General features: G+C 47.3%; 2 protein-coding genes across 5 annotated transcripts in view; both read left to right on the forward strand.

Annotated features, from left to right (window-relative positions):
- The window catches only part of LOC118077442 (uncharacterized), a 32676-nt gene extending 18108 nt beyond the window's left edge, over positions 1 to 14568 (forward strand). For 2 of the 4 annotated variants that reach the window (XM_088651753.1, XM_060279228.2), the window contains 5 exons: positions 1057 to 1257; positions 3012 to 3289; positions 5755 to 5820; positions 7016 to 7191; positions 12262 to 12553. In XM_088651753.1, the coding sequence (XP_088507879.1) occupies positions 1057 to 1257; positions 3012 to 3289; positions 5755 to 5820; positions 7016 to 7191; positions 12262 to 12416 (876 nt within the window). In that variant the 3' untranslated portion in view covers positions 12417 to 12553. Of the gene's footprint in view, positions 1 to 1056; positions 1258 to 3011; positions 3290 to 5754; positions 5821 to 7015; positions 7192 to 12261 lie in introns of all 4 variants that reach the window. The other 2 variants (XM_088651754.1, XM_088651755.1) reach the window with 2 other exon arrangements.
- A 3818-nt stretch (positions 14569 to 18386) lies between these two features.
- The window catches only part of LOC118091532 (uncharacterized), a 183929-nt gene continuing 179644 nt past the window's right edge, over positions 18387 to 22671 (forward strand). The window contains exon 1 of the mRNA XM_088651913.1: positions 18387 to 19080. The gene's annotated coding sequence lies outside the window, so the exon portion shown is untranslated. The remainder of the gene's footprint in view (positions 19081 to 22671) is intronic.

Consider the following 22671-nt stretch of genomic DNA (forward strand, 5'->3'; position numbering starts at 1 on the left):
AATCAAATCTCTATCCCACCAATAGCTTCCCCCCACCCCACAAATGACCACTATATCTCTCCTCCTTCCCCATCCCTGGTTTCTTTCTCTTATACATCTGTGAGGAAAAGCCTCCCTCAGTGTCAGGGAGAAAGACAAAGCGGGGGAGCGGGAAGGAGCATAGTGTACCCCCCCCCCCAGGGCAGGTCATAGTGACACCTCCCCCTCTCAAGCTGACCCATTTGAACTCTTAGGTAGAATCTTGCCAGGACCAGCATCCAAGTCTCGTCTCTGCCCTTGTTCCTCCTGCGAGATGACAGATAGCAAAAATATCACAGAGAGAATTTTTATTGTTATCACGGTTTTATTCTTGTTGCAGATCACTTGGTGTGGTTGGGAGCAGGGCCGTCTTAAGCCCATCCAGCGCCCTGGCGCTAGGTCCCTCCAGCGGCCCCTCCAGAGCCTCTCCAAGGGCCCGGGAGTACCAAACGGACCGCGGCAGCAGCGGGAGGCCACCTCCGAGGACTCCGCGCTGCGCCTCCTTCTCGTTTCCCCAGCGCTGGGTTCCGCTCAGTTGAGCTTCGCCACCTGCGCGCGCACGGCAGGACCAGCAAGAGCTGCTTGGGCGCTGTGCGCGCGCTGGTGGCAAAGCTCGACTGAGCGGAACCCAGCGCTGGGGAAACGAGAAGGAGGCGCAGCGCGGAGTCCTCTGAGAAGGAGCGCAGTCCTGGCGAGATCGCCGGAACCCTGCGCTCACTTGGCGCCCTTCCAGCGCCCTCCAGCGCCGTGGTTCTCCGCGCCACTAGCCTCTATGGCTAGGATGGGCCTGGTTGGGAGTGAAGCGCAGATTCCGTCAACCTAATGTAACCTAGGCTAGCCCAGAGATTCTGCGTATTCAGAGTTCTAGGCCAAACAATTGAATTCACCTTGGCTTGGCTGCCTGCACTGTGTATGAGTGTGCAAAAAGCCTCCACTATAGGAGACAGTATGCCTCTGGGTCCCAGTTGTCTGGGAATCACAGGTGGGGAGGGTGCTTGACCACACAGCATTTTCTGTTTTCTTCTTTCCCAACTCAAGTTGGAGTCTCTGGAAGGGGTGCAAAACCTCCCCCAGCTATGCGAGCTCCACGTGCAGAAGAACCACATTGCCAGCCTTCTGCCTCTGGCTTCTTCGCTGTCTCTCAACGTCCTCTGTGCCTCTGGCAATGAGATTGGCGGGCTGCCCGAGGCTCTGCACGTGCTCAGAGGCCTCCGCAGGCTGAAGCATCTCACGCTCAAGGTGAAGTGTAAGCCGATAGCCAGGTGGTGGCTAGAAAGGGAGAAAGGAGAAGGTTAGGCCAGCCTTTCCCAACCAAATGATTTTGCAGCTTACATTCAGTTCTCCACATTTCCACGGTCATCAGTTTATGTTTTATTTTTTAAGCCTCCGTGAAAATTCACCAGCATTTTAGTGCCAATTTCTTCTAAGAGATCCACATTTCCTTTGATGTAGACATTTTTGCAAGCTCCACCTCGCCCCCCCCCCAATATAGTGCATTTTTTCATTGTCGGCATATGCAATTTTGTACATATAAGTTGACTGGAGAAATGCATTGCAAAATTCAGAGGGGGTGTGAGTTTTGATCAGAGGCTGTGTTTCTGCCCATTTATTGTTCCAGGAAGTTTGAATTAGGTTGTTCAGCCTTTACATACAAGCTGAATTGAATTTCTCCCATCTTTAGTAGCCAGTGAGTTGAACCAAAGGCTTTCTGGGTGCCCTTTGCATCAGTTTTCCTTCTGCAAACGGAGCTGGTGATATGTAAACATGGAGGATCCATCGAGCCATCTTATTGATTAGTCACCGATACGCAATCCCAAAGCTATGTGAACTAGTAGCCGTTGCCAGATCTTGTGGCAGCGAGTTCCACAAGTTGATCGTGCACTGCATGTGGAAATCATTTCTTTTGCTAGCCGGAGGGAGGGAACTGAAAGATGGGGGAGCAAGTCATGGAAGAAAGAGGGAGAGGGGAGCTCCCAAGAGACCATTTTCAGAAGGCGGGAGGGGACTTCACTCCCCCCATTGCCATTGAGTTCCATCCATTGCGGCAGCAAGTTAAAGTCACTTAGCAGTAGCTGGAAAAAGAGGAAACACATTGCTACAAATCACTGCACAATGGATTGCACAACAGATTGCACAACTAGAATCAGCCTTTGCTCAAGAGAAAACACAAGTGCATGCTGTTGCACAACTCCAGCATTGCAGGGGGTTGGACTAGATGACCATTGGGACCCGTTCCAAATCTACAGCTCCATTGTTAGCACAACTAGTACATTGGATTTCTTTGTTGTGTGGCCTTCATACTCTGCCATCCAGTAGCTCAAGGGCTCTTCCGCTAGGGAGACAGAGAATATTAGATCCCATCACTTTCTCTCCAAACCTTCTCCCTCTGCTAGGGCACATCTGCTTTGTTATCAGAAGTGCACACGTCACACCTTAAAGATGTGTCGTAACCTGCACAGCTTAATAATAATAATAATAATAATAATAATAATAATAATAATTTATTTATACCCCACCCACCTGGCTGAGTTTCCCCAGCCACTCTGGGTGGCTCTCAACAGAATATTAAAAACACAATAAAACATTAAAAAAATTCTCTAAACAGGGCTGCCTTCAGATGTCTTCTAAAAGTCAGATAGTTGTTTATTTCCTTGACGTCTGATGGGAGAGCGTCCCACAGGGCGGGCGCCACTACCGAGAAGGCCCTTTGCCTGGTTCCCTGTAACCTCACTTCTCGCAGGGAGGGAACTGCCAGAAGGCTCGGAGCTGGACCTCAGTGTCCGGGCTGAACGATGGGGGTGGAGATGCTCCTTCAGGTATATAGGACTGAGGCCGTTTAGGGCTTTAAAGGTCAACACCAACACTTTGAATTGTGCTCGGAAACGTCCTGGGAGCCAATGTAGGTCTTTCAGGACCGGTGTTATATGGTCTCGGCGGCTGCTCCCAGTCACCAGTCTGGCTGCCGCATTCTGCCTGCCCAACTTCCCTCCCAGGACAACCCAGTGGCGCGAGACAACCGCTACACCACTGCCATCAAGGAGTCCACCTCCGTGGAGATACTGGACGGGATGTTTCTCCACGGTCCGCCAAGTCTTTCTGCTCTCCCTCTGCACTTGTGGCCCCTCCTCCGGGAACCGGCATCCCGTTCGACCGACGTAGCCCAAGCCAAAGCAGACCTGAAGGAGGCGGCCAGGAGAGCCTTTGACACAAGGCTGCGGCGGAAGAGAGACGGCGTCGGCAGCGCTGTGCATCACTTTCATTCCAGGATATTGTAAGTTAAAACTATGGAACTTGCTGCCGCAGGAGGGCAGTAACGGCCACCGACTTAAATGGCTTTAAAAGAGGCTTGGTGGCTACTGGCCAGGCTGGCTACCACAGCTGAAGGCAGCAACGCTTCTGAATGCCAGTTCATGGAAACCACAGGAGGGGAGAGCGTTCCTGTGCTCGAATCCTGCTTGCGGGTTTCCTATGTGCACCTGGTTGGCCATTGTGACAACAGGATACAGTGGTGCCTCGCTTAACGAATGCCCTGCTTAACAAAATTTCCGCTTAACGAAAGGATTTTTCGAGCGGAGGTTGCCTCGCTAGACGAATTCGTTTTATGAAAAATTCATCTAGCGACTCACGGTTTCCCATAGGAATGCATTGAAATTCAATTAATGCGTTCCTATGGGCAAAAACAAATTAAAAAAAAATTCAATGCATTCCTATAGGATTCGCTAGACAAATTTTTGGTTATAAGAAAAGACCCGTGGAACGAATTAAATTCGTCTAGCGAGGCACCATTGTACTGGCCTAGATGGGCTGTTGGCTGGATCCACCAGGCTCATGTGCTTATGTTTTTAAGACATTTGATTCCTGTTTGAGACAGGGTGGAATTATGTACAAGGCTGCCATAGTCTGCTTATCGGCAGCTGGACTACTTTTGAGTGGCAAAGACTGGAGCCAGTGTTGATGTTTCGTAGGAATAGGCACACAGAACCATAGAATCAAGGTCACCTGCAATGCAGAAATCTTTTTGCCAATGTGGAGCTCGAACCCAAAACCCTGAAACAGAGTCTCTCTTTTTTAAAAAAATCATTTTTATTTGATTTTACAAATATAAATTCATAACAATCTAAAAGCATATCCATATATAGAGATTTCTCAGAATCTTGAGACTTCCCCCCCCCCATCCCCTCCGTGGGTCAAATTGTCAACATTTACAACTGCATATTATTCCATAATCTAAATTTTGTATGCATCCATATCATCTATAGTACAGTCATACCTCGGTTTAAGTACGCCTCGGTTTGAGTATTTTCAGTTTAAGTACTCCGCGGACCTGTCTGGAACGGATTAATCCACTTTCCATTACTTTCAATGGGAAAGTTCGCCTCAGGTTAAGTACAGACTTCCGGAACCAATTGTGTTTGTAAACCGAGGTACCACTGTATTTGTTACATTACAAGTGCGATTAAAATCCTGCTAATGCTTTCATCTGCTTACAGCAGTCTCCTAAATAAATTATAAATTTTCCCCATCTTTTTTTTTAAAAAAAGTTTTCGTCCTCTTGGTTCCTGAGTTTTCCAGTGAGTTTTGCCATTTTGGCATAGTCCATCAGCTTGGTTTGCCATTCCTCTCTGCTAGGGACTTTTTCTACTTTCCACCTCTGGGCTAGTAGCATCTGTGTGGCTGTTGTTGCATACATAAAAAGTATTTTCCTGCTCCTTTGGGATATCAGTACCTATTATTCCGAAACTGGGAGTCTCGTGCTCTACCGACTGAGCTATCTATAGGAGTTTTCTCCGTGTCACAGAGGCACAGGTGAGCAGAGGATGCAGGCAGTAACGCACCTGGCCCCGTAAGTAGGGTGCGATTATTAACTGTGAATCAAAGGACGACATCGAAGAGGTAGACCTTTGGAGTGATAGTTGTGCAGACCAAGGGATCCAGTTATCTTCCTGTGAAGAGCCTTGCTGGGAAGGCTCCAAAAGACTTAATATGCATTGCAATTTCCTGCCTCGGTTCTCCTTTCCTGTAGATAGAACTTATCCAGCTTCTCGAGCCTTTCCTCATATGGCAAAAGGGGTTTTTTTTTTTATGATCGGACAGCCCTGTCTCCAAACTGTCACTTGAGGCTGCTGCTGCTGCTGGTGTAACTTAAAACGAGTGAAATTTCACTTGCTCTGTGTCTTGAGCTAGCACACAAACCCATGTTTGGATCTTGCATAGAGATAGGACGTCAGGTGCATTGGGTAGCCTAGCAACAAGGGTTGCCGGCTCATCCACCCTCACTTATATCAGGAATATGCGTGCATGCAGAGATGGGTATAAAAGTCAAGATTTCACTGCAGTCACTATATGGGGCAACGGGGAAGGTCTGTAAGCAATCACGTTTGGTGGCTTGACACAGCATTGAGAACTAGCATGGTGAAATGGATCTCTCTGTGAATTTGCTTCTTCCAAGACCAGAAGATCTGCCTTACAGTAGTTAGTGTGTTTGCCTTGAGGCAATAAACACTTTAATCTCAACTGAGTTGGGAAGGAGTTTCCTTAACTCTGGAAAAGGCTGACCTACTGGAAAGCAAGAAAGCTCTGATGTTCTGCTGGAATCTGTGCAGACTGTTGATCATGGCAGAGTTTGCACAACTGACGGTGGGCCTGTGTCTGACAAGTCATGGCGCAACCGACTTCCACAAGCCGTAACAGCTGCCCAGGACTATGGACTCTGAGGCCCTCTTTCCTGTCTCTTAGGGAACTGCAGGAAGAGTTGACAGGCTACAAAGAAAGACTCAGACTGGAATTGGATGGGTGCGAAAGGTAAGGAAAGTCGTCGTCTGGGGCGGAGACAGTAGACCAGGCATTCCCAAACTTTGGCCCTCCAGATGTTTTGGACTACAATTCCCATCATCCGTGACCACTGGTCATGTTAGCTAGGGATCATGGGAGTTGTAGGACCACAGTTTAGGGATGCCTGCAGTAGACCATAGTTCATTGGTAGAGCATGTGGTTTATACACAGAAATCTCAGCCTCCATCCTTAGCATTTTTTCAGCTTCTCTTAGCTGGCGAGTGCCAGGGACTGGCGGGCTCATTTATATTTTGAGGGTGATTCATGTTCTTATGTACCAGCACTGTCTTGCACTTTCTGGATGTCCCATGATCATATTATAACGTAGTTGCGTTCTACTTTATGGGCTCTATAAAGCCTGCCTGCCCTGGGGGCAGGGCCACCCCCGATGGGGAGACACTGAAGGGGGTTGTCCCTTTGGTGGCGGCAATTTGGGGGTTGAACGAGGGTGTGAGCCAGCCCCGTTACGTTATAATTATTATTTTAATGGGGATGGGGTTTTAACCTGGGTGGGTGCTGTAATATTTGGAGGGTGGGGTTGTTTTAAATTGTTGTTAAATGTTATTTCTTAATTTGGATTTTTGTATTTGTAGGCTAGAGAGTACTGGTTAGAGGCTTTTGTTGGGGAGTGTATTGATTATTAGTGTGTATACATTAGTATTGTTAATTGTTTTGATTGTGTTTTGATTATTTTGATTACGTACCATATTTTTCCCTATTTTGGGGGGCTCAAATTTATGAAAATGGGGGAAAATGTATAAGACAACCTCTGTTTTTAAGCCTTATTTTAGAGTAAAAAAAACCCCTAGTCTTATACACGGAAAAGTATGGTATTTTCTGCTTCATATAATGTAACTTTGCGTTGTGAATCACCCTGAGGTATAGGCTAGTATGTAACAACAACAACAACAACAACAACAACAACAACAACAACAACAACAACATGTTATAAATCAAGCACCGCCATTAGTTGTTTCTTTATTGTTTTCCAATGTATTTCTTATATAAAATAATTCAGTGTGACGTAAGCAATTTCTTTCCCTGAAAGCGTGGCTCAGAGAGAAAAAGTTTGAGAGCCTCTGTATTAGATGGAGGGAAGACCGATAACACAAGCTGATGAAGCAGGACACTGATTGTTCTTAACAGTGTCAACTGTTGTCTCCAGATTCATCCAAGCTCTTCCATCGGAGGATTTCCAAAAATTGGACAATCCTCAGGAGATTGCTGAAGCCATGGACAAATACCTGTTCACCAAATTCTGGGAAAAGTGGCAGAGGGGTCAAAGGAAGCCTGCGTGTCTACCCTACAAGGAGCTGAGCAAGCCAGAGGATGTAAGGCCTGGTGTGTGTGTGTGTTTTGTGTGTGTGTGTACTCGCCCGTTCAGAGCGAGGGCAGGAAGCATTGCCCTCACTTTGAACTGGCTTTAAGACATGGTCATGTAGCCAAATTGGACTGGCCATGTCACAATTCCATCATGTTCATTGTGGGGACCCCAACAGTCTGGGAAGAAGAAGAAGAAGAAGCTGCTCTTTGATCCATTCTTAGGCATGTGCCCTTTTTCTTTCAATCCCATGAGTGAAACTTGACTCCCATCTCGCCTCCAGGATCTGTCCAACCTTCTGGGCATCCTTGTATTTCTCTAGCCATTATCTCTGCCACGCATGACATTTTGCCTATTAATCATTTCCCTTTTTACAGTTGCTTTCAAACAAACGCCCATCCAGGTGCACAGGAGTGTGTGTGTGTGTGTGGAATGGAAATACCAGCCCAGGCAAAAGGTGACAAGGTTCTCTCCCAGAAAGGCATGTTGAGCCCACAAAGCTATGTCAGGAATCTGCTATGTGATTCCTTGCTTTGCTTTGTAGCAGATGCATAATACATAAGCAAAGGCTTCGGGGGAATTTTAGCATCTCGCTGCAACTTCTACAACAGCCTTCCCCAACTTGGTGCCCTCAAGATTTTGCTGGTACGCCCAACTCCCTTCCTCTCTGACCTTAAAAACACAATAGCATAGAGTGGCTTAAAGCCCCCCCCCTTTCATGCTGATTGGGCTGCTCTAGGGTGCTGGAGGCAGAGACCCTGCTGCATAAATCATAGAATCATAGAGTTGGAAGAGACAACAAGGGCCATCCAGTCCAACCCCCTGCCAAGCAGGAAACACCATCAAAGCATTCTTGACATATGCCTGTCAAGCCTCCGCTTAAAGACCTCCAAAGAAGGAGACTCCACCACACTCCTTGGTAGCAAATTCCACTGCCGAACAGCTCTTACTGTCAGGAAGTTCTTCCTAATGTTTAGTTGGAATCTTCTTTCTTGTAGTTTGAATCCATTGCTCCGTGTCCGCTTCTCTGGAGCAGCAGAAAACAACCTTTCTCCCTCCTCTATATGACATCCTTTTATATATTTGAACATGGCTATCATATCACCCCTTAACCTTCTCTTCTCCAGGCTAAACATACCCAGCTCCCTAAGCCGTTCCTCATAAGGCATCGTTTCCAGGCCTTTGACCATTTTGGTTGCCCTCTTCTGGACACGTTCCAGCTTGTCAATATCCTTCTTGAACTGTGGTGCCCAGAACTGGACACAGTATTCCAGGTGAGGTCTGACCAGAGCAGAATACAGTGGTACTATTACTTCCCTTGATCTAGATGCTATACTCCTATTGATGCAGCCCAGAATTGCATTGGCTTTTTTAGCTGCTGCATCACACTGCTGACTCATGTCAAGTTTGTGGTCTACCAAGACTCCTAGATCCTTTTCACATGTACTGCTCTCAAGCCAGGTGTCTCCCATCCTGTATTTGTGCCTTTCATTTTTTTGCCCAAGTGTAGTACTTTACATTTCTCCTTGTTAAAATTCATCTTGTTTGCTTTGGCCCAGTTGTCTAATCTGTTAAGGTCATTCTGAAGTGTGATCCTGTCCTCTGGGGGTATTAGCCACCCCTCCCAATTTGGTGTCATCTGCAAACTTGCTCAGGATGCCCTCAAGCCCATCATCCAAGTCATTGATAAAGATGTTGAATAAGATTGGGCCCAAGACAGAACCCTGTGGCACCCCACTAGTCACTACTCTGACTAGTGACTCTGGGTCTCTGACTTCCTGCAATCCCGGACCGCTACCCCACTGCTCTGGGAACTTTCTCCTTCACCTTCATTTGTGGATCAGCCTAGATGATGTTGCTCTTCCTGGCCAAGATGGCCGCCGTTGCGCCAACTTAAACTTTCCCCTGTCCTCCTGCAATTGTGTGTGGTTTTTTTTAAAAAAAAATAGTTTTTATTAAGGATTTTCTTGTGTAACGAACAAATCAACAAAGAAAAGCACATAGAATATCACCGCTTTCAATTCGCGGAGTCTTTTACAATTCACATTCGGTAGGATGCCCTGTTGTCATGTACGCTATGTGGTTGGGTGAAAAGGGAGAGGATGGAGGGGATATTGATCTTTCATTCTGTTGTGTAGTGTTTACGCAGGGTTTTTGTGTCACGTGAGTAGGTCCTTTACTTATACAGTGGTACCTCGGTTGTCGAACGTAATCCGTTCCAGAAGACCATTCGACTTCCGAAACGTTTGAAAACCGAGGAGCAATGGGCGGTCAGCACATTGAGAAAATGGAGAAACACGCCTCAGAAGCCGTTCGACTTCCGAGGCGCATTAAGAAACGGAAGCATTCATTTCCGGGTTTTTGGCATTCGGGTTCCAAATTGTTCAGCTTCCGAGATGCTCGAAAACCATGGTTCCACTGTATATTTACTTACTTTGGTTGGTGTCGCGAGAGATTGGAGGGCCTAGTGCTTGGCTGGTTGCGTTCAGTTGGTTGAAGTTTGCTTCGTTTGTACGACTGAGTGGGTTGTTGAGTCAGATCAGCTATATCCAGTGCTATTTTTCTAAAAAAAAAGAGATTCTTGAACCCACCACGAACCCTTGTTCTCTTAGAATGTCGCCAGAATTGTGTTCTGGTGAGTTCCAGCTGAAAAAAAAGCCCTGGTCGTGTTGATTTGTGTACTGTTGGGTAGGGGGAAGAGATGGGTCCTTGGGGGCCCCTTCTCTTCCCATGTTGTACTGAGTGAGTGAGGGCGCTTCCTATTTTGGACCCCCCAGCTTAGAAACACAGAAATGAACTTCTGTGATGTGTATAGTTCCAACATGGTGGCTGGGGCAATAGCTGTCATGGCGTCAGAACTCTGTAAAACAATATTGGAGGCAAAGCTAGAAAGGCACAAGAACTTATTCTTAAATTACCAAAATCTCCATCACTTTCCCTTAGAATTGCTGAAGGACTGCAATACTTGGAGAGACTGTATGGAAGGGTGAAGGCGTCTCGTGAGCTTTAGGCGGCTGTAGGATTCTCTGGCAGGGGGCTTCCGATGGAGGAGTTCCAGTTCGCTTCCCAAGAAGAAAGGTGACCAAAATTAAAATGTGGTCCCCTTTCTTCTCGGTAACTGAGCTGGAACCCCTCCATCAGAAGTCCCCTGCCAAAGAATCCTACATGTGAATGGGCCCCTTTCGCTCACGAGACGCCATGATCCAAAAGGGGACTGCTAACCTGGAGGTGAAATATGCTGTTTTCTGAGCGGTCCCTGGCACCGTGCGCAACAGCTTCTTTGAACAGCCTGAGCCTGTGATATGGAGCTGGGTGGGAAGAAAGCGCCTGCTATGTTGAGCTGCTGCAAAAGTCTCTCTTCTGGCTAATTTATTAGCTGTTGGCAAAGACTCGAGCTGACGGATTTGGCCCATTGCTTCCAAACAATGCTTGTCATCAAAGGGCTTCAGCTTATCAACTTGCCATCATTCACTCAAGAGGTATCGGGCATGATGTCATCCCATCCCAAAACTTGGAACTGCTTAATAAGTGACCCTGTAAGCTCTGTAATCCTAGTGTAGCATTGTACGGGTGGGCAGATCATAGATATGGGTCTGCTGGTGTGGATCTACTGATGGCCACCAACCTGTTGTTGTTGTTTAGTCGTTTAGTCGTGTCCGACTCTTTGTGACCCCATGGACCAGAGCACACCAGGCACTCCTGTCTTCCACTGCCTCCCGCGGTTTGGTCAGACTCATGTTGGTAGCTTCGAGAACACTGTCCAACCATCTCGTCCTCTGTCATCCCCTTCTCCTAGTGCCCTCCATCTTTCCCAACATCAGGGTCTTTTCCAGGGAGTCTTCTCTTCTCATGAGGTGGCCAAAGACTTGAAGCCTCAGCTTCAGGATCTGTCCTTCCAGTGAGCATTCAGGGCTGATTTCCTTGAGAATGGATAGGTTTGATCTTCTTGCAGTCCATGGGACTCTCAAGAGTCTCCTCCAACACCATAATTCAAAAGCATCAATTCTTCGGCGATCAGCCTTCTTTATGGTCCAGCTCTCACTTCCATACATCACTACTGGGAAAACCATAGCTTTAACTATACAGACCTTTGTCGGCAAGGTGATGTCCCTGCATTTTAAGATGCTGTCTAGGTTTGTCATCTCTTTTCTCCCAAGAAGCAGGTGTCTTTTAATTTCTTGACTGCTGTCACCATCTGCAGTGATCAAGGAGCCCAAGAAAGTAAAATCTCTCACTGCCTCCATTTCTTCCCCTTCTATTTGCCAGGAGGTGATGGGACCAGTGGCCATGATCTTGGGTTTTTTGATGTTGAGCTTCAGACCATATTTTGCGCTCTCCTCTTTCACCCTCATTAAAAGGTTCTTTAATTCCCCCTCACTTTCTGCCATCAAGGTTGTGTCATCTGCATACCTGAGGTTGTTGATATTTCTTCCGGCAATTTTAATTCTGGCTTGGGATTCATCCAGTCTAGGGCCACCAACCTAGATGGCTTAAAACTCAGATGCCCTTCATAGAATTTAATAGTTGTAGATTCAGAGGAGACCCCAAGGGTCATCTGGTCCAGCAGTGCAGCGATCTCAACGAAAGCATCCCTGACAGATGGCCATCTAAGCTCTACTTAAAAACCTCCAACGCAGGCGAGTCCACCATCTTCTAAGGGAATCCGTTCTAGTGTCGAACAGCTCTTACCCTCAGAAAGTTCTTCCTGGTGTTTAACCTTCCTTGATTTACCTTTGGAGAACCCTCAAGCAAGACCCGAGCACAAGGGCCCGGTACCCTCCTGTAGCTTCCCTGTTATTCAGAAGCGTTGCTGCCTCCAGCTGCAGAGGCAAAACATCGCCGTCACGGCCATCATAGCATGAACTTGTCCAATCCTCTTTTAAAGCCATCCCAAGTTGGAGGCCATCACTGCCTCCAGTGGGAGGGAGTTCCACAGTTTAACCATGCAGTCCGTGAATCAGTCCTTTCATTCTTCTGCCTTGAGAAAGTGCTTCTTCACAACCTTGTTAACAAGACGGCAGTCCGTCCCTTTTGCCCTAGGATTCCCAGAGTGTTTGTAATGTGCCCATTTCATCTTTTCTCTACCACAGGTGGTGAACGCCGCTGCTCATCTCCTCTCGAATCTGCCGTGCTGTGTCTCCCCCACCATCTGAAGCCGTTTCCTCTGGGGATCTCGCCTTCTTCCATCAATTGTTGGCTCTGGAATCCTGTAGGGTGTGCAGCTGCCTTGACAATCTTTCTCTAATTAATAATAATAATAATAATATATTTATACCCCGCCTTTCCCAGCCAAGACCAGGCTCAGGGCGGCTAACACCGGGTATAAAAACAATCGATTAAAATACAGCTTAAAAACAAGATTAAATACAACATTAAAATGCAGCCTCATTTCAATAGAAACCCTAATCAAAAACTGTTTGGGGAGGAAAATGTCAAATCTTTACCAGGCCAACTATCCAGACTGGTCCTACGTGGGCCAGAAAAAGGCCAGGGAAGTCCCCAAATATGAGTTCCATCACAGAAAATGGAAAGAGGGGGAGGGGAAGGGGGTCAAGTTGATTCCAGACCAAAGGCCGGGCGGATCAACTCTGTCTTGCAGGCCCTGCGGAAAGAAATCAGATCCCGCAGGGCCCTGGTCTCATGAGACAGAGCGTTCCACCAGGCCGGAGCGAGTGTTGAAAAGGCCCTGGCTCTGGTTGAGGCTAATCTGACTTCTTTAGGGCCTGGGACCTCTAGGGTGTTGCTATTTATGGACCTTAAGGTCCTCCGCGGGGCATGCCGGGAGAGGCGGTCCCGTAGGTACGGGGGTCCTAGGCCGTGGAGGGCTTTAAAGGTCAAAACCAGCACCTTAAATCTGACCCTGTACTCCACCGGGAGCCAGTGTAGCTGGAAGAGCACTGGGTGAATGTGCTCCCATGGCAGGGACCCCATGAGGAGCCTCATTGCAGCATTCTGCACCCGCTGGTGTTTCTGGGACAGCTTCAAGGGCAGCCCCGCGTAGAGCGAATTACAGTAGTCCAGCCTGGAGGCGACCATCGCATGGATGTCCAAGTGGCCCTAGTCAACAGACACACACAAAAAACCCACTTTGGATAATTGTTTTGATGCTCTCCTCTCTCCTTGCTGGGATAGATGCTTTGGGGTGATATTATTGACGTGGTGATTTTAGGTGTTGTTGATATTAAAATTAACCATTGCTTAGCACTGAAGAGCGACTCAGGTGTAGGGGTTGCAAAGAGGACAGCCCCAGAACCCAGAAGAGGGCAACAAAAATGGTCAAAGGCCTGGAAACGATGCCTTATGAGGAACGGCTTAGGGAGCTGGGTATGTTTAGCCTGGAGAAGAGAAGGTTAAGGGGTGATATGATAGCCATGTTCAAATATATAAAAGGATGTCATATAGAGGAGGGAGAAAGGTTGTTTTCTGCTGCTCCAGAGAAGTGGACAGGGAGCAATGGATTCAAACTACAAGAAAGAAGATTCCACCTAAACATTAGGAAGAACTTTCTGACAGTAAGAGTTGGTCTCTTCCAACTCTATGATTCTATGATTCAGACGTCCAAATTCGTGGAGGACAAAGCTGTCGGCGGCAGCTAACTATGACAGCTATGTTCTCCCTCCTAAGTCGGAGGCAGGATGCATCTGAAGACGACTTGCTGGAAATGTGTTCTGCTTTTGAACTCAGGTCCTGCTTCCCACTGGGGGCACCTTGTCTTGCCAAAGGGAGAACAGGAGTCAGGAGCCAGAGTCAGTTGTGAGGACTGATGGTCCCCGCCTTCCCATCGCTCTCTAAGGCTCCTCTGCTTTTGGTTTGGTTTTTTAAAAAAATCTTATTTATTGATTTTTCACACACGCAAAAAAAACTTACAAATTTTTAATAAAGACCGTAAATTTCTTTACCCACCATCTTCCCATCCTTCCCTTCCATGGTTTCTATATTTACCCGTGAATGCTGCATATTTCACACAGACTGTTCAATACAGTGGTACCTCGGTTTATGAACACAATTGGTTCCGGAAGTCTGTTCATAAACTGAAGCGTTCATAAACTGAAGCAAACTTTCCCATTGAAAGTAATGGAAAGTGAATTAATCCGTTCCAGATGGGTCCGCGGCGTTCGTAAACCGAAAATTCGTAAACTGAGGTGTTCATAAACCGAGGTTCCACTGTACATCCATTTTAACCTATTTACCTTGATGATAAACGCTGTTGCTCCTCTTTCAAGTCCTGCTCGCGTTTTCATCCCCTTATAGTGGTTCTTTAAAAACAGTATAAGCTAAACAAGCTACAGCTTAGGGCCCCACTCTCTTGGGGGGCCCAAAAAAATTTAAAGGGGAAAAACTGGAAGAACATTTCCAAAATATAAGATAAAAAGCAAATAAAATAAAACCTACATACAGCAACAGTGTTTTGTGTTGTGTAGGCTCCTATGGTGTTAGTAATGCTCCCTCAAATATCACTGGTTTGATCATTTCTATATACAGTCATACCTCTGGCAATGTTTGCTGCGGGTTGTGTATTTTCAGCTTAAGAACGTGGCGGACTTCTGGGTTCCGCTGCGCGAGCATGCGCAAAAGCGGTTCTGTGCGCTTCGAGCATGCGCAAAAGCGCTCTGTTGGCGCTTCACACATGTGTGGAAGCGCCGCTCCAGATATGTACTTTTCGGGGTGAGAACGTCACCCCAGAACGGATCAAGTACGTATCCAGAGGTACCATTGTATAGGGTGCCTACATTCTGCATGGACTGGTTAGATGGCAACATGTAGGTCCATAAAACTTGATGTAGGTCCACAAACTTGATGGCAGAAAATGAGGAGGAATTGAAGAACCTTTTAATGAGGGTGAAAGAGGAGAGCGCAAAACATGGTCTGAAGCTCAACATCAAAAAGATTAAGATCATGGCCACTGGTCCCATCACCTCCTGGCAAATAGAAGGGGAAGAAATGGAGGCAATGAGAGATTTTACTTTCTTGGGCTCCTTGATCACTGCAGATGGTGACAGCAGCCACGAAATTAAAAGACGCCTGCTTCTTGGGAGAAAAGCAATGACAAACCTAGACAGCATCTTAAAAAGCAGAGACATCACCTTGCTGACAAAGGTCCGTATAGTTAAAGCTATGGTTTTCCCAGTAGTGATGTATGGAAGTGAGAGCTGGACCATAAAGAAGGCTGATCGCCGAAGAATTGATGCTTTTGAATTATGGTGCTGGAGGAGACTTGAGAGTCCCATGGACTGCAAGAAGATCAAAACTATCCATTCTGAAGGAAATCAGCCCTGAGTGCTCACTGGAAGGACAGATCGTGAAGCTGAGGCTCCAATACTTTGGCCACCTCATGAGAAGACTCCCTGGAAAAGACCCTGATGTTGGGAAAGATGGAGGGCACAAGGAGAAGGGGACGACAGAGGACGAGATGGTTGGACAGTGTTCTCGAAGCCGCCAATATGAGTTTGACCAAAGTGTGAGAGGCAGTGCAAGACAGGAGTGCCTGGCGTGCTCTGGTCCATGGGGTCACGAAGAGTCGGACATGACTAAACGACTAAACAACAACAACAACAGGTCCATAAATTATCATATACAGTAGCATTATATTCAACACAAAAAACAGCGACCATTTGTTGTTGACAAAGGACAGCTGAACATATAAAGGGCCCCATTACCTTCAGTAGCTTAGGGCCTCATCAAACCTAAATCTGCCCCTGCTCCAACCACTCATCACCATCCCACCACCACTCACTGGGCTCTGAGCCTCCTTCGGGGGGGGGTCCCCCGGGGGGTTCCTCAGCAGCTGGTGCCTCCTTTGCATCCAGCCAGACCATGACACAGGTGCTGGATCAGACCACCTTTGGCTTGACATCCAGCAGGGCTCAGCAAATAGAAGCAAGGGTTGGGAAATCCGAACTGAAGATAAAACTCACCCCAACATGGGCAGCTTGCGCTTCTTCCATTGACTTCAGCAAGGACATGCACAGCAAACATTCTCCCCTGCCTTTTGCCTCCCAGCACCTGGGATGTAGCAGCCGCTGGAGTACTGTGTCTTTTGAAGAGGGGATGGGTGGCAACAAATTTCACCCCCTGCAAAGAAGCCAGCTGGAAGCCAGATGTGCAGGCGGTGGTATTCGTCTGATTCGATGCCACGGCCTTTCCAGCATATTTCTGAGTTTCCCTGTCAACACAAACCCAGAGTACTTTTTTCCCTAAGGGAAATATATGTTGGTGGGCTAGGACTTGTAGGAGCTTGGTCACCATCACAGAGACCTTGTTTTTCTTACATGCAGCTGGAGACTCGGGACCAGGCCAGAAAGTGGGAGATCCGTGTTTGGATTTGTGCTGTGCTGAAATCTGCCCTCCAGTTTCTAGAAAGTTTTATATCGCAGCATAAGAATATAAGAGTCATACAGTGATGGAGTGGACCAACCACAGCAACATGGGGAATTTTCAAATGCTCTCTCCTGTTCTTTTCTAAGCCTCCCTGCAAGCAGAAAGCGAGCACACCAGGGAGAGAGATTTTAGTCTAAACCTCTTCCTTGAAACGCTATATTTCTAATTGAGAAGATCTTTCAAAATTGTAGACTTTCTTTTTTAATGTTACATACTCCCCACTTTCTGAAATACTGAATTCCACATTCCTTCACACCCGGCTATTTTGTTGCATGTTTGAATCTAGCCCTTCTGGCAAACAAGACTCCCTTTCTCCTAAACCTCAAGTTTGTTAAGAAGGAGAGTCATTTGCTCTTGGCAGTAATTTCCCACCAGCGCCTTTGTTTGCTGGCCCATCTCCTGCCCCCCCCCCCCCCAAACTTCCCTTGATTGCTTTCGAACATGGCTGATTGCTCAAATGCTTGAAAAATGCTTCCCTTGGAAAGGGACCAAGAAATGTTCCAGCCCCATTTATCTTCGCATCTCAGCGCTCTCCGTTTCGCTTTGACAAGCCCCTTTGACAACTTTAAGCCTCAGCTTTTCTTCTCCCTTGTTGGGCGAGCTCTGTGCAGGAGGGAGGAGAGCTGGCATGCAGCCAAGGTGATTTCTTATTTTTCTTTTTCTTGCTCCTTTTGTAAGCCAGAGCCTGAGCTGTGCTCGAACCAAGTGAGCTGTGATTCTTGCGTTGTGATTCCTGCATTGCAGAGGGTTGGACTAGATGGCTCTTTAGGTTCCCGTCCAACTTTGCAGTTCTAATGAGTTCCAGCCAAAACCTCAACGAAGGCGCTTCAATGGTTGCTGTGAATGATGGCTCTGTTTTAGGTAGATCTGGGAATATCACCAGCCAGAAATCCTTGAGAGCTGCTGCCAGCCAGTGCTGGCAATATGGAGCCAGATGGACCAAAGGCCTGTCTCTGTTTAAGGCAGCTTGCTGTGTATCAGAAGGGCAGTAGCTCAGTGGAAGAGCATCTGCGTTGCATGCGGAAGGTCCCAGGTTCAACCCTAGTGTCTCGGGTAGCGCAGGGAAACAACCCTGTTTGAAATCTGGAAGAGTAGCTGCCAGTCAGTGTAGACAATATTGAGCTAGATGGGCCAAGTGGTCTGATTTGGTATCGAGGAGCTTCCAGGGGTCCTCTCGGGAAACTTGTGAGTCCCAGATGGAATCCTCTGCCCTTTCCATTGCCACTCATCAACAGAAGTATAGCATCCAGATCAAGGGAAGTGGGGGTACCGCTCTATTCTGCCTCAGTTGGACTACACCTGAAGATCTGTGTCCAGTTCTGGGCACCACAATCTAAGAAGGATATTGACAAGCTGGAACATGTGGAACGGTCTCCCTCAGGAGGTTGTGGACTCTCCTTCCTCGGAGGTTTCTTAAGCAGAGGTTGGATGGCCATCTGTCATGGATGCTTTAGCTGAGATTCCTGCATTGCAGGGGGTTGGACTAGTTGACCCAGCGGGGCCCTTCCAACTCTACAATGCTATGAGTCTATGATGTGCAGAGGAGGACAACCAAGATGATCGAGGGTTTGGAAACCAAACCTTATGAGGGACAGTTGAAGGAGCTGGGTATCAAGGGTCTGGAAACCAAGACTTAATGGGGAACGGTTGAAGGAGCTGGGTGTGTTTAGCCAGGGAAAGAGGAGACAGATTATATGATAGCCACCTTCAAATATCTGAAGGGTTACCACGTGGAACATGGGGCAAGCTTGTTTTCTGCCGCCCCAGAAGGTTAAGGCCCGAACCATTGGATTCAAGTTCCAAGAAAGGAGTTTCCGACTAAACATCGGGAAGAATTTTCTGACCGCAGGAGCCATTCGGCAGTGGAACAGTGACGGACCCTCCTTCATAGGAGGGTCTGTCGGGGATTCTTTAGCTGCATTGCAGGGGGTTGGACTAGATGACCTCTGGCATTCCTTCCAGCTCCGCGATTCACCCTCCCTCCCTCCCTGTCCCTCAGGTGTTTGATGGCTGCTCCGTTCGGGGGGGCTGTTCTTGCTGAGGAATTCCACAACGCAGACTGTTATGGATGTGTTTTGCCCATGAGGTATATAGGGGGGGCTTGCCCCCCTCTTCCCTCTCGCATTCCTTATTGCAAGCATCACAAGGAGAAATGGGACCACGGGGGGGGGGGAGCGCCTGCCTGACAACCTGCGTCCCAGGAATCAAAGAACAAACCCCACGGCAGCCCCTCCTCCTCCTCCCTCGCAACTTTTCCCCCAACTCTCTGCTCAGAGTTTGGGGGTCTTTTTTTTGCTCCGACCTGCACACTGCTCTTATTGCTGACACGGGAACTACAGCTGCTTGGCGATTCTTCCAGGAACAGCCTGGCCTGCCTGCAGCTTGGATGGTGTTTTATTATTGTTTTTAAAAAGGCCCAGTTGGAGATAGGATCGAGCCCTTGGCCTCTGGGACATACCAGGTCGCTGGACAAGATTTTGTTGCTAATAGTGTTTTATCGGTACAAGGATGCAGCCTCAAGCTCAGAGCAGGTAAGTGGTGCTAATATCGCCTTTAGCGGTGCTCAAGTTGGGCGGTTTCTTTCTCGAGTCACTCCCAGCGAAGCAAATCACCACATTTTAGAAGTAGGAATTGGGGGGGTGTGTGTGTGTAGAAAATTAGTTCAGCTTGCTTTCAAAGGAAAGCCTACTTAATTCACACTTTCTTAAACACTACGCAAGCCAAATCGCGCCATGTTTTGACATTCGCGTTTCTCCAGATTTTGCAGCGCAGTTCTCCAGCTAAGTAAGGTTTACAAAAATGCATGTAACAGGGTAAATAATGCATAGAATAATAATAGTGAAAATAAGGTAGTGAAAATGCATCTTATTGGGGGGAAAGCGCTTTGCAAAAATGTGCATATTACGCCAAAATTCTGTGTACAGAAATGTGAATACAGTGGAACCTCAGTTTATGAACACCTCGGTTTATGAATTTTCGGTTTACGAACGCCGCGGACCCATCTGGAACGGATTAATTCACTTTCCATTACTTTCAATGGGAAAGTTCGCTTCAGTTTATGAACGCTTCAGTTTATGAACAGACTTCCAGAACCAATTACACCCATGCTTCGGGTTAAGTACGCTTCAGGTTGAGTACTCCTCAGACCCGTCTGGGACGGATTAATCCACTTTCCATTACTTTCAATGGGAAAGTTCGCTTCAGTTTATGAACGCTTCAGTTTATGAACAGACTTCCAGAACCAATTGTGTTCATAAACCGAGGTACCACTGTATTGGGATAAATTCACAACAAAATGCTGGTGAATTTCCATGATGAGTTGTTGGTTGTTGGTTTTTTTTAAAAAAAATGCAAACTCGTGTGGAAAAGTGGAGGACTGATAGGACAAATGAGAAACTCAGAGGAACAAAAACCTACAGATTCCTCAATCCCAGGACTAAAGGCAATTTCTTATTAGCCCCATTAGGGAGTTATGCACAGGGTTAAATCTCCTGTTGAAATCTGTGCGGCTTTAACACTGTAATTCTACACAGGGGAAACAAGTCCACATTGTCACCAATGGGACATTTGCCATTTGCTATCTTCTGCAGCCTTCTGCATTTCTCCTCAGAAGTACATCCTATTGTACTGAAAGGGGTTTGCTCGCTTGTTAAGCATTACCTACAGGGTTTCCCTCTGAAAGTGCAAGACTTTGGCGGGATTTTGTTGTTGGCTGTTTGTGCTATCCTATGCAAAGCATCCTGATTGGTGCCAGTTGGTGGCAACAATAACATTTATATGGTTTGGTTTTCCCCAGCCACTCTGGGCGGCTTCCAACAAAATATTAAAACACAGTAGTTCATCAAACATTAAAAGCTTCCCTAAACAGGGCTGCCTTCAGATGTCTTCTAAAAGTCTGGTAGTTGTTGTTCTCTTTGACATCTGGTGGGAGGGTATTCCACAGGGCGGGTGCCACTACCGAGAAGGCCCTCTGCCTGGTTCCCTGTAACTTGGCTTCTCACAGCAAGGGAACTGCCAGAAGGCCCATCGGCACTGGACCTCAGTGTCTGGGTAGAATGATGGGGGTGGAGACGCTCCTTCGGGTATACAGGACCGAGGCCATTTAGGGCTTTAAAGGTCAGCACCAACACTTTGAACTGTGCTCGGAAACTTACTGGGAGCCAATGTAGATCTTTCAAGACTCCCAGTCACCAGTCTTGCTGCCCCATTCTAGATTAGTTGTAGTTTCCGAGTCACCTTCAAAGGTAGCTCCACGTAGAGCGCATTGCAGTAGTCCAAGTGAAAGATAACCAGAGCATGCACCACTCTGGCAAGACAGTCCGCAGGCAGGTAGGGTCTCAGCCTGCGCACTAGATGGAGCTGGTAGACAGCTGCCCTGGACACAGAATTGACCTGCGCCTCCATGGACAGCTGCGAGTCCAAAATGACTCCCAGGCTGCGCACCTGGTCCTTCAGGGGCACAGTTACCCCATTCAGGACCAGGGAGTCCTCCACACCTGCCCGCCTCCTGTCCCCCCAAAACAGTACTTCTGTCTTGTCAGGATTCAACCTCAATCTGTTAGCAGCCATCCATCCTCCAACTGCGATGCTGTGCATTTTGTATGTAAATGGAGACTATGTACCATATTTTTCTGTATATAACACACCCCTGTGTATAATTTGGGGACTCCAAATTAAGAAAAAAGGGGGGAGATTGCCCAGAATTTTAAAGCTTTTTTAGGGGGTAATGCCGAAAATCGGTCACCCGTCTGAACTCGCACGTGTCGCCTACCAACCAATTGCCGCAGCGACCAACAACACACCAAATAGCCACTGACAATCTCTGGCTCACGGCAGCAGCCAATCACACGTCCCCCAAATGCACTACCCGTGTATAAGACGCACCCCCCCCAATTTTAAACATAATTTCTTAAGAAAGAAACATAGTCTTATACACAGGAAACTATGGTAGTCTTACGTAGAGGGTAGTCTCAAGTACAGATGGGAGGGGGGGGAATGATAAGCTAAAATTTATCCCCTTCCTTGCGATGAATTCTGGATGGGTTTTTTCTTTGTTCCTGTATATAGCTTTAAATCTGAGATCTGTGATAGTCCAGTCGGTAGAGCATGAATATATTCTATGAATCTATGAATCCTGTATTTAGCTGTGATTCCTGCATTGCATCGGGTTGGGCTCGAAATCACTTGATCTCCTTTCCAGCTCTACAGTTCTATGATACGATGAATCAAGAGTCCCCAAATTAGAATTTCTGCCTGGGGTATTTTTTCCATTCCTATCCAATCAGGGGCAGCCAATGCAGCGTGCCTTTAAGAAGTTGCAAACCACAGTTCCCATTATCCGAGACCATTGACCATGCTGGGCCTGGGAATGATGGGAATGGCCGGCCGAAACATCTGGAAAGTGTCACGTCAGCTACACCAGCCCTCAATCAGTTTCAAGAATCCCAGAAATCGGGAAGACCAACATTCCTGCTTGGCAGGGGGTTGGACTGGATGGCCCTTGTGGTCTCTTCCAACTCTATGATTCTATGAAATGGCTAACAATAGAACCCACAAAGGGGAGGGGGGGAAGTCCAGGAGATTCTCGGGAACCTTGTGTTTATTTTGTATGTTTTGGATAAGGTAAAGGGACCCCTGACCATTAGGTCCAGTCGTGACTGACTCTGTAGCGGTTCCTATTTATCTACTTGCATTTTGACGTGCTTTCAAACTGCTAGGTTGGCAGGAACTGGGACCAAGCAACGGGAGCTCACCCCGTCACAGGGATTCGAACCGCCGACCTTCTGATCAGCAAGCTCTAGGCTCTGTGGTTTAACCACAGCGCCACCTGGGTCCCTCAGGAACCTTGTGTTTATGTTGTATGTTTTGGATATGTGATTGTAAAACTGTAATTTGGGAAAGAAAAAAAAGAATCCCAAAGCGGTGGATTTTCACAGGGCATGAAATTGAAATTGCTTTGCTGAAACTTGCATGGATATATCCCTGTGCACAGAGGAATGTTGGATATTTGCCCAATTCAAGATCTGGGTGGGATGAGAGGAAGAGCCTTCTGGATAACCTTCCATGATTTTGCTGCTCGCAGGCGTCTGGGTCAATACTATGCAAATAAAGTCAGGGCTGGG

This window comes from Zootoca vivipara, chromosome 9 (assembly GCF_965207765.1).
Source record: "Zootoca vivipara chromosome 9, rZooViv2.hap1.1, whole genome shotgun sequence".
Lineage (NCBI taxonomy): Eukaryota > Metazoa > Chordata > Lepidosauria > Squamata > Lacertidae > Zootoca > Zootoca vivipara.